This window comes from Thunnus thynnus, chromosome 2 (genome assembly GCF_963924715.1).
Source record: "Thunnus thynnus chromosome 2, fThuThy2.1, whole genome shotgun sequence".
NCBI classification, from domain to species: Eukaryota; Metazoa; Chordata; class Actinopteri; order Scombriformes; family Scombridae; genus Thunnus; species Thunnus thynnus.
In genome coordinates this window covers 14301934-14320627 of record NC_089518.1, presented here as the reverse complement: position 1 = coordinate 14320627, position 18694 = coordinate 14301934, and the positions used below count along the sequence as shown (strand labels likewise).

Sequence of the window (18694 nt, the reverse complement as noted above, 5' to 3'; positions counted from 1 at the left end):
GGGATATTTGTTCTGCATTTAGAAGCTACGGATTACCTACCTCCATATGTCATTGTCAAATTAATTTAGTGTTTCTTTGTACTGTACGTGTTTATTTATTTTGTCCCCCGGTACAGTTTAGTACAGAATGTGCAGCACTGAGTAAGGAAGGACCTTGACCTGTTTTCAAAGATGAGAAGGCAAGTACAGAGTCAACATCATCTGTGCTATCTCTTTCTATTGTTGTACAAAATACTAAAAATAATGAGGATAAGCATAATATTTACCAAAGTATTTTCAAAAGCAATATAATAAAACTGTGTTGTTTATTCTACTACTATATACTTCTATATATTGATATGCTCTGGTAGGTTAACTGTCTGTCTTATATTCTAGTTCATGGAATTTATATATATAGATTTGTTAAGACAGTTGAAAATAGTGTAAAAATAAAAAACCCACTGGAAGCATGACTTAACCTGAGGTGACACCAATCTGATGAATTTCCAACCTGTACCATGCCAATCATGCCAAAAACATATAGACACCAGAGACTACAGTGTTGGTTGCTGGACAGAGAACTTTATGATGCCACTAAATTGACATTTGTACGATGTCTGTGTTTGGTTTAATTGGTTAAATTTTCTGATGACACACAGTAGCTTGTGCCTTCATAGCTGTATCCCACTTTATCTAAGTGTACACTACGTGCCAACCTTCAGAATATACCATTTTAGCAGAGAACAAACCATTTTATACGGACAGGAAATGATACAAGATGTGCACTGATGTAATTTGATGTCTGACTATTGCAATATCAATTTCTAATTATAAACTTACCAAAGAGAAAGCAAAATGTCATTCGAGATTCAATATTTTATGCTCCTGGAGTCTTCTGACCAACATCTAAAATTAGTTGGGTTTTTTTTTTTTCAGTTATAAGCATCTCCTCCATTTCTGCTGTGCATTGCCTTGTTGGACAATTAAGTCCACAATACCAGTCAAAATTCAAGCAGATTTAGTATGCATACTGTCATCTTGGACTTAATCTTGTTACTCTTTCAGTGTGAATGTACAGTGTGGACTTGAATGTACCAACAAGAAAAATGGTCCAAAGCAATCTATTGTTTTCAAGTGCAACCATTCAGATACAAACACATTTTGTCTGTATTCGTGTGGATTTAACCACTCAAATGCTTTGGCAGTCCATGTTTATTCACCAAAAACAGCCATTTTTCCATTAGCATGACAGTTCAAAAACAGTACAGCCATATCAGTAACAACCTACCAAATCTGTCTGTGTATTTGTTTGACTGGCAGCTGAGACAGACTGATTTTATAACTTACAAGGAACTCATCAGTTGTTTCATTTATTCTCCACCAGACCCTTTCCTTTTGGCTGCTGTCTTTGTGCATTAATGAAGTGGTATGGTGTAACCTGGGAAAACGATGAATTTCTTGCTCAACTTGAAACAGTTGCAATTTAAGCAGACGGATCTTTACCTCAGTTTGCACAGCCTAGAGTGAATCTGCACCTGTGTCTCTCCATTCACATATTTGTAATGATTCTGAATGCGTTTGTACCGCCTCCAAATTTTGCTTTTCAATTTGTCTGCATCATTAATTTTCAAATGAAGACATCCATATTAAGCATTTATAGTCTACAAGTACTGCAAGGTATTAGCCAGTCAAGGTCAATTATCAGCATAATTATCGTTCACTCATTGCCAATCACCCTATGGTCAGATGCTGTAGAACATAGAAAAGAAAGCTTAGAAAAGAACTATAATAGATTCATAAACATAGCATAGCCATGATTCATTGCATTGTGGCTGCATGTATAGGAATACAGTCTTGTCAGGAGAGCTTCAGGCTGAATTTATCATCCTATATGTGTGTGACCTTGGGGAGAGGTTTACCAGTAGATTTGGGGAGGGTGCAGGGTTGGATAAGGAGGCACTTAAGAATGCACAGACACTGTGCTACAGAAGTCTTTCATTTACTACAGTAGCTCTGTTTTTCACACCTTGCTATAAATAAAGGGATTTGGGGGAAAATCTTCCCTCCGTACCGACTATATAAACTGATTTAATTAACTTAAGGATTTCACTGCTATCATCCCCTGGCTCCTCAGCATCCCTCGAGAAGCCTCGCAATTTTGGCTTAAACATATTCTAGGTAAGAAAAGTTTACTGTGAGACTGTTTTTAGTTGATGCATACTTGAACTGCAAAGTTGCATTTGCTTGGTTTGGGAGAGTTTTTATTAATGCATCCTGACCCCAAGAGGAGAAAAACATGTTATGGCTTGATTCACACCCATTTCCATTATCAGCCTTGTACTCCTCACACTCAGTCAGACAGGGACAACACTTCATTTTTGAGCAGCAAAATCACAGACAGGCGTTACCATTCTTAATCAATCTTCCTTGCTTGTGTTGAACATTTGGTTAATTTGATTTTCTTCGGTTCCTTGATTTGGTGTAGTGTTAATATGATTTCCTGGTGATCAACTATGAACTATGATAGAGTATTAGAACATAGAAATTACAGTAACATGTCACAATAAGAACTTACTGATATGAATGTCTACTTTTTCTGTGATACACTGATTATTATCAATAGTGATGTAATCCTACCCTTAATCCTATTTGCTGTGTAATTGTAATATAATTTCTAACCAATCTGAGCTCTCTTCTGTAGTGCCAATAAGTCTTGTTGGATTTGTGTCCACTTGTTCCCGTGTCCTAACAGAGCTCACTCACCATTAAATATCCTTGCACTATCACACAGAGGCCAACTGACTCTGCCTTGCGAATGCCTCTGTATTGAGCCTGATTTACGATATCGTTTTGCCATAAAGGCCAGTGTGAGGGGAAGAGATTCGTTAAGAAACCCAGTTTATGTTTTAGCAAAGTCCGGAGGGGCCATGGGAATACTGATTGGCACACAGATATGTGCTTGTCTCATCCCACCCAGCCCAAGCCAAAAGCTCTCAGCCCCTTTCCCCTCCAGCCATGTGCACTGGAAGGCACAAAGGATGTGTTGTTCTCTGCCCGCAGGATACTCAGAATGCCCAGGGTTCTTGCCACTCACTCTGCAGTCCCCTGCTGTGATAACACTGTTCCAGACATATCAGGCCTCCTCACAGCACCTGGAGGCCCTTCTCAGCATCCCTTAATGACTTCCCCACTGACCCGCCCAGCCACTAACAGTGACGCCTATTTGGGTTCGTCTTCTCTATCCGCGGATTTACCAAATAGGCCAGCGGCAAGGCATTGCAGTGTTTACTCTTCATCGGTCGATACTCTTTAATCCCCGAGATGATGCTTTCTCTCATGAACTCAAAATAGCTCTTCCTCCTCCCCAGTGAAGCCACAGGCCCATTACTCTTTATTAGCTCTTAGCGTCTTAAATGTGGCCATCCATTAGAGGCAAAGCAACAAACATCCCCAGCAGGTCCCTCAGTCACCCGCCAGCACTCACACACACACGCACACGCACAGATTAATTTAAACTGACCCTTAATCAAGAGCAATAATTGCACATTGAATTCAACACATGTCAGAGATAAAGAAGAGTCACCTGCGTAGCATATTCCCCTTTAAAAAGTTTTCATTTATGGCGGCACCCTCCTCCTTCATGACTCTTACTTATCAGCCAGGCGGACTCCACAGACCTCTATCTGCCTGAATGATTCCTTTTCTATGGAGGATGGCATGAAGTAATACCATACTGTGTCATGTATTGATTCTTTTTCCAGTCCCTCTTTCTTGAATTTCTTGGTGACTCAAAAGCATAAATCATCCACAAATGATCCTTGAAGGAAATATTGTATTTATTATTCTTGACGCATGGTCACAAATTCAATAGCCCCTATTAATTGAACATGGTGAGAAATATGATGTGGGTAATTCAATGGGACTAGAGAGCTTTCTCTCATCCCTCATGTTTAAGACTGTCCTGTTTGGCATTCATGGCAAAGCTGAGAATGATTCAGAGTCAGGATGAGGGTCAAAGGGAGTGTAATCGTAGACCTTGACAAAGAGCGTTTCTCTGTCAGCTTTGTAATATGATCTGCATGTTCCTAGAAAAACACATCCAGACTGCCAGTGTTTCATATGTAAACCTTGCATGAGTGATCATTAAAAAAAATCTGAATCCCCAGGAATTACAGAAACACCACGCAACCTTTTCTCTATTACTTCTCTATTGCATTGTTGCTTCTCATTTACTTCTGCTACTTCCTATTGAGCTTTCTGTCCTTGTTCCTTATTTCTTGTCTGTCTTGACGTGTGTGATGAAGCAGAAACACGGGCAACCGACCAGCCAGCCACCTAGACAGCCATTCACTTCTGTGTCCACCCATATTATTACAAGAGTGGACAGCAGGAACGTGGTCGCTCCTTCCCTGGTGTCCTCTATTGTGGCTGTTCATTTACTCGGCCTCTGTGAGTGTGAAGGCTGATCTTCGCTCTGCCAATCCTATTCCAGCTCTACATAACCTTGCGTGGAGCCCCAGTGGTAGGATGAGTGAGCCTGTATGAGGCTTGGTATAGGAGGGGTGTTGCTTGGCTAGTTAGCACTCATCTGGGACATGCCTTTCTCCCTGAACACCTCTGCCTAGCCTTGCCTGACAGAAAACTTCTGAATGGCCACCTCAGAAACTGGAAATCTTAAATTGACTGTATGTGCAAGAGTGGCATCAGATATTTTTAAGTGACAACCAAACTAATTGGAACTAAAATATTTTGCAAGGCTATTACATGCTGTATGCTTGCATACTGCTTTAGAATCTAGATTAAACTTACAATAGACCAGTGCTAACAGAGATTACACATTTACTCCAAAAGATTTTAAGATTGTGTGAAATCTTGCTGGGAAAATCTGGTCACAGCAAGTAAATGTGAAGTAGACACCCTGCCCGTCCCTCATTTAATACTGCCAGTGTGCCTTTGACCTCAGTGATTAACCTGTAACTTCCTTAGCAGAGCTGTGTTCTGGCCAGTAATAAAGTCTCTGCATGTTAAGTCCTAGTGGGACTATATTTACAGAATGTGTGAAGTCCTTACACGTCATCCAAATACAACATATCTTAGTTAGGTTTTATAGGTTATAGGTAGGTTTAAGGCACAGTGGTGGTTTGAACTATGTGTAGAGTGTTAGCATGCTAACATTTGTTAATTAGCAGTAAACACAAAGTACAGCTGAGGCTGATGGGAATATCATTAGTTTTGCAGGTATTTGGTCATAAACCAAAGTATTGTACACATTATTTTAACTAATATTGGCACCAGAGATAAAATTGGGAGATCACCAAAGTGATTACAATTCATGTTGTGGGGAACATGAATATCGGTACTATATTTCAAGGCTACCCATCCAATAATTGTTAAAATACACAGATTACACAGATTGACTGACTGACATTATAATCCCTAGTGCAACCCAGCTAGTGTGGCTAAAACCTTACAATAATCACTTATGTGCCGACATACACTCTCAGTATTTGTGGTGTGCTGCAATCACTGAGGTCTCATCAGCGAGAGGTCCTGACAGCTGTTTCATGAGGAAAACACAGCCTCGGCAGCATTTCCATATAGAGAGGGGAAAAATCCTTTTTATTAAAACTTGGAAATGAAGAGATTTAAACATTTGAATTTATCTGGCTCAGCATAATGCTGGCTATCCTTTTACAATTTAATGCCACACAATAGGGAAATTTAATTATACATGATGTGCATCATGAAGTGTATGCTGAAATAGACATTTTTCTCAGTTGAATTATCATTATTTTTCTTTTGTCTCTGCATTTCTCTGCCAGTTGGAAGTAATGTGTATTCCTTAATCCCTCATCTTCCCCCTTTTGTTAAAGAAATATGATAAGCAAATGTGGTATACTTTAACATTCCTTATTAATACATCAACTACTACAGTACAACTGCAGTTATTAATACACTTATTGTTGCTAAGACAATTGACATTTGATACTATCACACAACTCATTGTGACAGGTTTTTGTAGTTGAGAAAGGTTGACTTGAGACTGGATCTGATATGGTGGTGACTGCTGATAAAAACTAAAGGTATTAAATACTGTAAATTCTAATAGTAGACTACCAATTTTAGGCAGGTTACTTTGAAATTATGATCAATTTCTCAACAGTAAAAGTAATTGCATACATTACTTGTTACTTTACTTTTGTTACTCAGCACAGCTCCATCAAATGTGTCTTTAAACAACTCCAAATCTTCCACACCAAAATATTCACACATCTTATGTATTAACGTTTAGAAATGGAGCTCACACACTCTCCCACTCTGAACCAAACCAAGAGATTCCTGAATGTAGGCTTACCAGTCAATTGGCAATTGCATTGTCGACACAACAGAGTGGTACTGGGATCAGTAACTGTAATGTAATTACTGAATTTCAAATTCTAATCCCTTTTTATGCTAAACCAGCCTCCCGCTGGATATATCGTAGCTTTATATTTACTGCACAGAAATGAGAGCAATATCAATCCTCTCATCTAACTCTCATGGAGGGAAAGCAAACAAGCATATTTCCCAAAATGTTTAACTCCCTTAACAAAGATAATTTTGCTGTACACCATTATTATAGCATGCTGCTTATATACAGTGATAACTGACCTAAGGGACACTATAACCAGAGGAAATTCTATATAGTTTTGAATAAGGTTTTGTAATATGGATGCTTATACGCCCCACTGAATCTACCTGAAAGGTTGTAATAGTGTCATCCAAATATCTAGTCGCATCATGTCTGGTTTCTGATGCATAGCTGTAAAATTGCTGGTGGTCAGAACGTTGGGGACAGTAATAGGGGTCACAGCTGCAGATAGCCCACACAAATTCCAGAAGAATGATTTTATTAAACAGGAGGGCCTTGCATTGTAATTGCAAACAGTTGGAAACTCATTCATTTTGTCTGTATTCATGTTTTCTTTTTTTAGTTTGTTGTTATAAAATATGATCAGAGCAGCCTTGCAGAGTTTTAACAAAATCATCCAACCTTTAAGAATTTCATTACAGTTGTAATACAATTTTTCGGGGGTCACATCCTGAATAGTGGATATTCTGGTTCACACAGATAAAAGAGTTTTTGCCCTCAAAATGTAATTGTTTTATTTCTTTGTAACCAAAAATATTAAAATTGCCTCTTGTTGCTGCACAATGTAATGCATTTATTTCATTATTTACTGATAAGGAGTGAGCAGTAGTCTAAGCCTGCAATCTTATTTTCCAGCTTGTGTGTATAAGCACAAATATGAGCACATTTTAATCCTTTATGTCAGCTGTGAAGACAATAAATCACATTACAACACAGAGAGTGAGGTGCTCAAGCCTGTGGAGAGAGCACTTGCTTTGGCTTTACTTGATACATGACAGTGGTAACATTACTACCCAGAGACCAGAGGATGACTTTGTTCCTGACTGTTCTGTCTTGCTTTGCTCTTGCTGGACTATCAAGCTTTTCATTTGTCAGCAGCGTAACACTGCGTACACAACAATACCTCATCCCAACAAACAGCACAGAACTCCTGCTTGTTCAGGAAAAATACAAATTGCTCTGTGGTACTCTGTTGCTCACAAGTCTATGTTCCCTGTCGAATAAAGCCAGAGTCTGAATCAGGGTGTTTACTCTGAATCAGCTAACTGATGCTCTGAGTAGCAGTGATGCTGCACCTGTGGGTTGAGGGTTGCAGCTCGCCTGCACCCTTGCATCCTTCAGTGGGACAGCAATGAGGTCAAGAGGGCCACCATGACTCACAAAGCCCTGTATGATTTGTAAACCGTCAGGACATTGATTTACACAGGTGATGAGAGGAAAGAAATCCTCTGGCAGCTAGCATGAAGATGGAAGTGTGGTGTGGGAGTATAATCACACAGCAGACTGCTCTTGAGAAGAAGGTCAAAGCCCACTCTCATTGTGATTAAAATCTTTTTTTGTGTGTGTGTGCTGTGCAGTTCCTTAACCAATGGGGCCATAGGTGATAACAAAGGAACTGCCAGTCTGTTGTACCAGCACATGATTTTTTTTGCTCTTGAACATTGGAGGGCAAAAATGTACAGTGGGCTGTATTGTAATTGGGCTAAATGGGCTAATTTTGGCAAAATTTTTAATTATGATTACATATTTAGTTGATTTAATAGTCATACCAGTTGTCTATACATCTAAACATGACTGAAAACTCCTGAATTGTGAAATATTGTGTTTTGTCCCAGCCTACTTCACTATTCTTAGTCCACTCACTGCTATAATACACATGTTGAAGTGGCTGTAAACCTTCAGTATGCAACACTGGGATACCAGGGTATCAGAACTTATACAAATATAAATGTGATACAAAAACCAACCAACCACTTTCTTTTAATACCTTATTTTGAGAAATATAGACATGTTTTTCCCCCTCAAAAGCAAAAATTCTCAAATGTTGCACAAGAAGACATGCAAGAACTTTGCCTAAATACAATAAAATTGTCAAAGTTGTGATTAGAATCAGGAATTATTTGATCAAAGAATAAGTAAACAGGATTACAAATGCCAAGGATTCAGTGCCAACATTTAATGGTTGACCATTTTTGACACTTGGTGTGGACACATTTCAGTCAGCTCCAAAACAGTATTAATTTGAATACAAATTCTCAGAAACCTTGGGGCTATGTAGTATTATTCCATCATAGAAGTATTGGTTGGTACATAAACAATGCACAGAGTGGGTGGTCAAAAGGGGTCCCACAGCAAATTTTTTCCCCTGGGGCCCCGTAACAAATTGATCCAGCCATGGCTTTTGATACCCAGCCATAACTGATACTATATGATGATATTACACCACAACACCCTCAAAATTTAATTCATGATGTGGAGCAATTTCTAATTTGAGAAGCTGGAAGCAGTGAACATACTTGGTTCCAGCTTCAACATTTTGGTTTTGGTTTTGGTTAATGTTAATTGTTTCAACTCTAATTAGAATGCAATGTCTTGGAGGACCAGGCAATGGAAAATATATTAGTCACAATCATCATTCCAGATGTGTGGGCCTTCTGTTTGTTGTGTTTTATACTTTTCACAGTTACACTAGGTAAACACTCAGGGAACTAACCTGCAACATTCTCACAACCTAATGTCCATTGCCAACAACAGTACACAGTGTATGGACAAAGTCAGAGATGATTAAGGGCATGAAAACATACGTGACAAATGAATGAATGTAACGCAATACGATCAGTAAAGAGCACCAGAGGTCAACATAGAGGGATTTTACTGCTTCAAATGGCTGTCACTGGCTACTAGCTTCTAGTTTCACTGAAAGCTTGTCCTGATTCAACTCTTCTCTTCTCTTTTGCAGTAGCCAACTGTCGAGTCTTAGAGGGATTACCGAGATATTCCTCCATCCCCACATACCTGCCTGTCAACTACCAGGTGCTCAACGCTGACTTGTCGTTCTTCCTGAAGGAAACCAACCAGGACTTCATGAGGAACTCTAGCCTATTGTCGCGGACTGAGCCCTTCTTCATCTACCAGGCCAGAAGTTTGCCCTCACTGAACGCTAGCTATGGGCCTCTGTCTGTGGAGCAGCCTGTCCCTTTGGAGCTCCTACAGAGCCCAGGCACCTTTCCTGCTTCCTCTGTTTTTACCTTCAACTGGAAGGTGCAGACTTTTATCATGAATAACAGGATTCACCTGGCTAAGCCAAAAGTCCAGGTTCTGTTCTATGTTGCAGGCAGAGACTGGGACGATTACAGTGCCATCGACAAGCTGCCCTGCGTGCACATGTTTGCTTTCCATGAGACCCAGGAGGTGCGTGGCACTTGCCAGCTGAAGGGGGAGCTGGGGCTGTGTGTGGCTGAGCTGGAGCCGTTGGCTAGCTGGTTCAGCCCACCCAGCGTAGTGCCAGGACGCCAGAGGAACCTCGAAGTGTCTGAGGGCACCCCAGTGGAGCTCTACTATATGCTACAGTCCATGGAAGCAGGGGAGTGCCATTCAGAGGAGGCCAGGAAGGAAAGCTTCATCCGCTCAAGCCAGGAAGGGCTGTTTGGGTCCTATACCTCCACACCTCTGAAGAGGATCGGCGGTGTGAGGCTCTACCAGAACCCCACTCCTCCCCCCCTCGCTGAACACAGGCTGGATAATAACTTTATGGTCATGGTGCCAGCCACACCCATGAGACAGAGGGAAACCGTCTCTGCTTTTATCACAGTGTCAGCCTACTCTCCTGTGGAGATGTTTACTCTCAGGTAAGAACGCATTACTTTTTATTCTTCCATGTCATGTCTGACTGTAGACTTTCTCTGCCAGGGTCAGACAGTAGAAGTCTGTAGCCAGTGTCTGACAGCTGTATATTATTTCATATTCTGTATTTGTCCTTAAAGATTTATGTACACACCACGTTTTTTTTTTTTTGTTTGTTTTGTTTTTTTTAAATTTCTGTTAGCACACACTAAACATCTGTTCTATCCCTTCCTGTTCTCCATGGTCACTTATATTCTGTTTCATTATGAACAGACATTTTTTTCTCATTGACGTAATTTTTCTTATTGCAGTCAGATAACTGAGTGGTTATAAAATATTGATTTGCTCAGAAATGCTCTCTGTTAAACAAGGTGAACAGTAATTCTTGCAATGCTGCATTGAGACTATTGATCAAAACATTATCAATTGTGAAGTCTCCTGACTAAAATAAAACACAGGTGAATGATAACACCTTTATTGTTTGATGGACTTTATAGGCATTCAAAAAGACTGATCACAAAGAAAGTTGGAAAAGTGATCTTTATCATCAGTTGTATTCAGACAGGTGCGTAGGAGAATAAGTGATGAGTCATTGTCACGAAATCAGCCCTGCAACACTTAAATGTTTTCAATAGCTGCGCAAAGTTCACGGAAGCGTCCTTCGTCAAGCATTTCATATAAAATCATATAAAAAGAAGCCTTCACATACAGTATATGTACTTGTACATTCTCACAGGGAACAACAACCAGTCCTCCGCAAATATTCTTAACGTGTATTGTTAACATGTACCACCATCACATCCTTGACTCTGAGAATATCATGCTTTGTGACTTTATATCAACATATCAACAGAACAACAATACCAAACTTGTGGTGTATATTATATACATGTTCTTTGTGCTTTGTAAAAATTTAGAGCCATTTCCATAGTAACGTGATTATAAAGTTCTTTGTTTGTTTTTATCTTGCTACCTTAAACATCATAACTTCAGTCATATAACCAAGCACGTCTTCCATGGCGCGATAGAGGGAGAGAAGGGTTATCTCATGGAAATGGCTTGATTCAGTGAAGCTGCTGATAGGTAGTAATTACAGTGAACAGATGAGACAAAATGATTTAGATAATTAACATGCAATGCAAATGAGGATGTCATTAATTAAAATGCATGTCCATTAGTGTAATGACTGAAGCCGATCTTAATCACACTGGTTCAGAACATTTATAAACCTTACGAGATGCTGCAATAAGGGGTCAAACCAATTTGTCAACCCGCGTAAGGGAAAACAAGCTGTATGCTGAATAGGAGTGTTTCCTGCTTGGGCAAGGTGAAAAGCACAGACGCAATTTCAAAATGAGACATATTAATGTTTATGTAAAGCCCATCCACTCTTGTTTCCTTTTTCCAGTTGTGTACTAATGAAGATCATTTTCCTAGCTAACAATAAAGACACACAGTGTGTGTGCTTTAGGCTGAAAATTGGAGGCAAGGTAAACAAGTTCACAAAAGCTGTGAAGTTTTAACAAGCCAAACAAATTTGCCAGATTTCTATCCTCCCTGTGCTTCATTTAATTAGAACTAGTTGTCCTGAAGTGATAAGACATTCAAAACTTTTTCTTTTTCTAAATTGAGCAACTCTGAATGGTTTCTTTCATCAGTCAAATGAGCAGGCCAGGCTGGCCACAGAGGCAATGCCTGTGGTGCTTTTATTTGGCAGCGTAGCACATGGCAGGCGCAGGTTGGCCATCTGAGAGCGACAGATATGGAAAGGCCTCTGTGTGGTCCTAGGTGATAAGGCTGTCCTCATACATGCATTTGTTAGGACGCTTAATCACCAGAGCGAGAAGACTTTGATCTCTATATTCACAACATCATTATCATCTGTGTACTACACACTTCTGTGTCAGCCATTGTTGGCTGTGTAGCCCTGAATGCAGGATGAGCTTATGATCCTGTGAAATCTGTCAAACAGACCTTTCACTACTTTAGTTTTAAATGTTTATTAGATCCCCAGTTTGGTTTAATAACAAAATCCAAGGCCGAATTCCTCATTTTCCATTTCGTAGTTTTTCACCGTATTCAGCGTGTAAACAACATATCTGTTAAAATCCTCACTTTTTTTATACAAGTGGATGAAAAACAGTACATTTAAAAAGAAATTAAAATGGCCACTGAGCCTTTCAGTAATTTTTCCCTCTTCTACAAGTCAGTTTTCACCTTCGTCTCATCCATTATACTGAAAGGCTCATGCTGTGATAGATGTTATGCAATGAAAGCTAATTTCACATATTTTTAATAGCCAATCATCCGACCAATTTATTGCTTTGTGGATGCCCAGCGTGGTACGCATTGCTGGGGTATATTCTGTCTTGACATGTTACTTTTAATTTGATGGGCTCTGATTTGATTTGACCTCCTCTGCGTTAATAGGCTGTGTCACTCAGAAACAGAAAAGTTTTTCTTATTTTAGTTTACTTTCCTCATATTTAAGAGGGATTTTGGTGTGGGGCATTAAATAGATGCTGCTTTTAGTCACTATCATGAGTCATCCTAACATATGAGTACATTTCCATTTCCTGTCTGCTCTGCCTTTGATATGCCATCATTCACTGGAGAGACATGATTTAGATGTGAGTTGAAGGAGAAATCTGTATAAATTAAATTATATAACAGAGATTATTAGGTTTGTAGTTAAGAATGTTTATTTTTACATTTTTAAAGATGCATCATCACCACAACCTGCATGACACTAAGGTGAAAATTGGGGGTGGAGGGATCACCAGTGTTCAAAAACATGTCCCTGATAGTGTAAGGTACTTTGGAATAAGAGTGACAATGTTCAGCAAATGTTTATAAGTCAAACTTATTTTAATTCAATGATACAAGCTATCTCTTATTTCTCTTTTTTTCTTTTTAATGAACTGTGACAGCATTTGTTATTATCCTGTTACCTTACCCTAGCTGCGGTTGCCCATTGGATGACAATCCATTTCAGGAAGTCATATGTCCTTGGACCTTGGTATGATCTAATGTCTGTGTGTTTGTTACCTTTCATCTTATTTCTCTGTGAAGAGCGGTGCCTCAGTGTGACACGGTGATTATGGGAGACAGTAGCAGAAATTCACATAGACAGAGAGGGGCTATCTCTGAATAACATACACTAATAACATATTTTAAACCAGTTTGGTTGCATTCTAGTGAGTTTTGTTTACTTGTTTTCTACAGCTGCCTGCAGTGAGCACATTCTGAGAGTGCTACTTTATTTGCATACAGCAGACCATATCTATAAAGGCTGGACATCACTTACACCTGTTTTCATCATACAGTGCACATGTGCAACAGCTGATAATGATGTAGTAGTGGCTTGATTATAGTCAAATTAGCTAATTAATTATTACCTCAAAAGGAAAGTTGTAGCATTTTCGAGTGATAATGGACAAATCCTGCAGGGCTTAACACAGGATTTTAAAGCAGATGTGGGACACATTGCTTGACATAAAACACACATCCTTAACATCATAAAAAATGTTTTATTAAATAAAAAATGATGTGTCAGGATCTGTGTGTCTGACCCAACCTTGTTTTCTAGAACTTATGTTTGCGTTCTGAGAGAGATGCTTCATCAACACAGTGAGGAAAGGTTTTTAATGAATATACGATATCTGCCAAGTGTCAAACTATTCGTACTGAGCATATCTCTGCAAAATGCTCACTCACTTACACAGTATGTTTAATTTGTTTTCCCTAAAATATCTTCTCTTACAATAAAATATCCACTCTATCAACTACAGCATTATTAATGTTTTTTTATAGTTGTGTTTAGGAACTCAAAGCACTTGGTTAAGGTTAGAGAAAAATTATTGTCTTAGATATTAAAAAGTCAAGAGGTACTTGAAGCATGACACACAACGTGTTCACTTTATTATCATTTACCTCCAGCTAAAACCTTTCCCAAACCTTTAAACAACATGTTTTTTTTTTTTGGGGGGGGGGGGGGGGGGGGGTTTGGGGTTTTTTTTGCCTCAACCTGACCTGACCCCAGTCTATGGTATCAGAGTCCTCCTGAGCTTTGTACATCCAGCATTCACTCTGACCACCTCCATATGACTCATATGACTTGATGCATAAATATAACGCTTTATTTACTCAAAAAAACATCTCATGTGAACATAATGGAGACAGTTTGTCACGTACGTAACTGGGAAAACAAATTGTTAGTATATAAATGTAATTTCTAGGAAACAGGGTTGTTACAGATTAGCCTCTGATTCATCTCAACAATGCACACTTCTTTCCCTATTTTCCTCCTTCTTATCTCTGTATGTCCGTTAATTGGAGTCATAATACACATTTTCACTAAAGCTGAAAAACCTTGAACCCATGCCGACATGTCTACGCCTAAATCGGCGCCGCCTACGGTGCATTTGCCTCCACTTGCATTATACTTTATGCAATTTTTATTTGTCTCAAACTGTCATTACATTATCAAGCAGTTTATCACATACATACAACAGATGTTTCATTTTTATATACAAGCCTTTGGACATTTAATTACAAGGTGATGTGAATTTTGTAGTTTCCATAGAGCTACTAAAGACACTGGAAATCATAAAATATATAACATCTAGATGATGATTTAGAAATGTGTTTTCAATATCAAACAACATCATCTTGATGTAATTTATTTTGAACAAAACTGGATTAGGCAAGATTAACTCTTTGATTGCAGTGTGTTCTGTGGTGCAATTCTACATGTAGTCCTTTGCTGTACTCCTGCTTTGATATTTCTCTGCTTTGTTGTGCTGGATGAGAAACAGTATCAAATCATAGTCTACTGTAGGGCTGTTTTATCATGAGCAGGAGTTACTCCTTGTAATAGCTTCAAAGAATAAAGACATTTCTGCACACCAGCAGATTCTGCAGTGTTGCAAGGGAGTCGAATGAAGGGGAAGACATCGAAAAGGCACTTAGGACTTTAATGCCATTAAATTTAATATGCAAGTAATGTATATGCTGGAGTCATTATTATAATATGTTTTCTGGTATCACTGTGTGAGCAATTTAGATTGTTATATGTCATTGATAATTCATTATTATCTCTCAGCATTAGATGGTTCATATGCAAATCAAATGCAATGAAGGAAATGATTTTTAAAAGATATTTTCCTCTTGCAGTCTCCAGTGGCATAAAAAATGAAAACCCAGAGCACAAAAGGAAATTGCTCTATTTTCTGTCTTGGTGCAGTGCTGCCATACAGCAGGACTCACTGTACAGTGAGGGTCATTACATGTACATTATCCTCTCTGACTGTGCTCAGCCACACACACACACACACACACACACACACACACACATACAAAAAAACCCCCAAAAAACACTGAAAACCTTTGTTGCACATATAGTGCTGATTTAAAGATTTGCAGAAAGTTAAAATTCCTGCTGTTTTATGCCTTACAGTAAGAGCTTTGCATCTTCATCACAGTATTACATCTGTGCAGCACTTTTATTTTGCAATATCAAGTGTGTCATGATCAATGATCATTTCCAGCTTGAGGCCATATATTTAGTTCTTACAATTGCCCCCTAAGAATTCTTTGTTTGATCTTGCTCCCTTGGGTGTCATTTGCCTTGCCTTTAAAAGGCGCTCAAATGGGAAAGATTGGACTAAAATTGGTTGCAATTACACAAAATTCAGTGTTGTCATCAGTGCAGCTGTTATTGCTGTGGTTGTACTTTCATCTACTTTTTATACATCTGTGTGTAATAAAAGGATGTGGATGGGTTAACATGCTCTTTGTGTGTCCTTGTGTGTGATGCAGATGTGTGGCAGATGCAAGTGTGTTGTGTGTATGCTTCCATGACTGTCCGTGTGTTTCAACACTGCTGGTCCTCTGCATGCAGTTTGTTTAATCGTTTGCCTCCCGTGGAGAACATTCTACCAAACGTTTGTTTGCAAACAGATTTCAGTAAAACTGTCAGCCTTTTGCAATCTCATTGTGTATGCATGTGTGTGTCCGTGTGTGTTTGTTTGTATGTGCGCAGAATAGTTTGTGCACATGTGTTTGCATGTGTGTACAGGAGTGCTGAGCTCACACTGTGAATACCAAAAGCACTGTATGAGCTACTGTGATGGAATCATCTTTAAAAGGCAGTGCATCAGTGAACAAATTATCCACCATTACGCTTCATTATGTGTGCTGATGGACAACAGCGACTAATGTATGCAAGAAGCAAAGGCCTAAAATATCAGCAGGGCTGGGATAGAATAGAAATGTTTTGTCCTCAGAAGGTTCAAATGTGTTTCCACTTTGATCTAACTTTACAGGCATTTCAACACAGACATTTATACCAACAAAGATGCTGTTTTTACAGCTGGGATTTTAAATATTTAAACCAGAGGGATATTTTTATTTACTTTTGGTTGCATGCTGTTTGGAAAGAATTGCACAGAATATCATTGCTCCTACTGTATTACACTAACTGTGGTGACACATATGGTACAAGTGACCATTTTCACACAAACACATTTCTCTGAATTGCTCTTCATTTCTGACCTGGCACAGCAACAGAATGACCAAGCAAACAAGTGTGTTCTCTAAACCAGGGCTTTCCGACCATTTCAGCAGTGCTGACCATTTCAGAGGGTTTGTAATTCCAGAGTTTAAGTCTTCTTGACACCACTTTAGTACGAACACTGGAAGATAACATTAGGACACATGTCCTGGTTGTACGAGGCTACATGCTTGTCAGCAAATCATATACGTTTTTTTTTTTGGCTCAGGTATGATCTTGCTCTGTTTATTCTCCCAAAACACAAGTAAGCTTTGATATGAGAGGATTCTCTGGATTTTATGAGTTTCTAAACAGACATCAAGACTTAACTTTATGTGCTCTGTATTTCCTTTTAGTTTTTTACTAGATAAAAAATACAAACATTTAGTGGCCTACCTTGATAACCTATTTTTATTTAAAATCTGGTAAGTCATATCCATAAATATTTTGGGGAATTATGAGGTATAATGCAACACAGAATGTGCTTAGTTCAAGATAATTACTGCAGATTAGTCTATGATAACTTATAAAGTTATATAAGTATCATTAAGCCTTTTTTTTTTTTTGCAGAATCATATTGTTTCCTTGCAGCCAGTAGGAAATGCTCTGTGTCTCAGTACCGGTCTGCAGCAAGGAAGTTTGGGAAAGTCTGCTTTAAACTTACGGGTAGTCAGATAAACAAGTGAGGGGTGAACATGATGTCTCAGCTCCAAGCTTGTAGCTGCTGGCCACTCATGGCTGGAGGCATGTCAACTGTGGTAAAAAGTCCCAATAAACTAATACTTTGTGGAAATTAATGAATAACAACAACCCAGGTTGAGAAACTGACAAGAACATGTATATTGTGGTCTTCTCATAAGACCACAATACACAGATCAACTCAGTGGTCACACTTGTATCTGATTCATTATAATATTGTATTGTATTATATTGTAATCTCATTTGAGAGCTGCCATCGCTGGCTATAAAGAGGCACAGAATCAGCTGCCACTGGGGTGCTTCTGCAGGGGAGAATATGCGATGAAAGACTAAGAAAATGCCTTGTTGTTTCATTGGCATTGAAGCCATAAGCTATTTTCCTAAAACAGTTCCTACATTTGAAAGTGGGAGAAAGAAGCACTCCAGGGAGCAGATATAGATGATTAAGAAACATATCTGAGAAAGCAGATTTGAACATGTATTAAATAAATCTTGTCAGATGTCTCCTAGTCATTATGAATAATGTCTTTGTAGTTTGTTTATATTTATTTATATGTGAGAAGTTTCAGTTTGATTTGGCATCCTGCAGAAGATTACTTGTGCATTTCAAAAGCAAACTGTCTTTCCCTGTTAAAGTGGCTAATAGTGTCAACAGCGAGAGACTTTCTGGAGCCCTCCTGGATGTCATGATACACATTCCTGCAAAAAAAAAAAAACACCAACACAGCACTTGTGAATGTTGCAGAGCTATTTTGTTTTTAGGAGTCTCCTCACGTTTTCATTAAGGCAGTGCGGGGGGCGCTACAAGGTGTCAAACCTTGATGTCTCTTATGTTGAGCTTGCTGATTTAAATTTTCCCCATTATGTTTGTTACATTTTTATTAGCTGGTAGATGTGTGGCCCTGCCAGTAGCTGACTGAGGTCCCGTTAACAAACACTGCTGCCAAAAGCTGAGCACACAGAGCTGCAGCAGCGCTGTAATAGAGCAGAGCATGGCTCCCACATCTAGTTCCCACTCAGCTCCATGGGGGGGGGTCCTATCATAAGCCTAGGCTCCTGCTCAGTGAAAATACACTATTGTACACCCAGGAATAGCATTCATATGCAATTAGACTGTAACACAGATATTATACTGCTTGTTTACTCATCAGGAGGGTTTTATTTCTCCCTTGCAGCTCAATGTTTTCATTCAGACATATGAGATTTAT

General features: G+C 39.0%; 1 protein-coding gene across 1 annotated transcript in view; it reads left to right on the top strand.

Moving 5' to 3' along the window:
* Positions 1-18694, top strand: part of si:dkeyp-14d3.1 (transmembrane protein 132C) — a 118822-nt gene that overhangs the window by 13752 nt on the left and 86376 nt on the right. The window contains exon 2 of the mRNA XM_067604699.1: positions 9351-10239. Within this exon, the coding sequence (XP_067460800.1) occupies positions 9351-10239 (889 nt within the window). The remainder of the gene's footprint in view (positions 1-9350; positions 10240-18694) is intronic.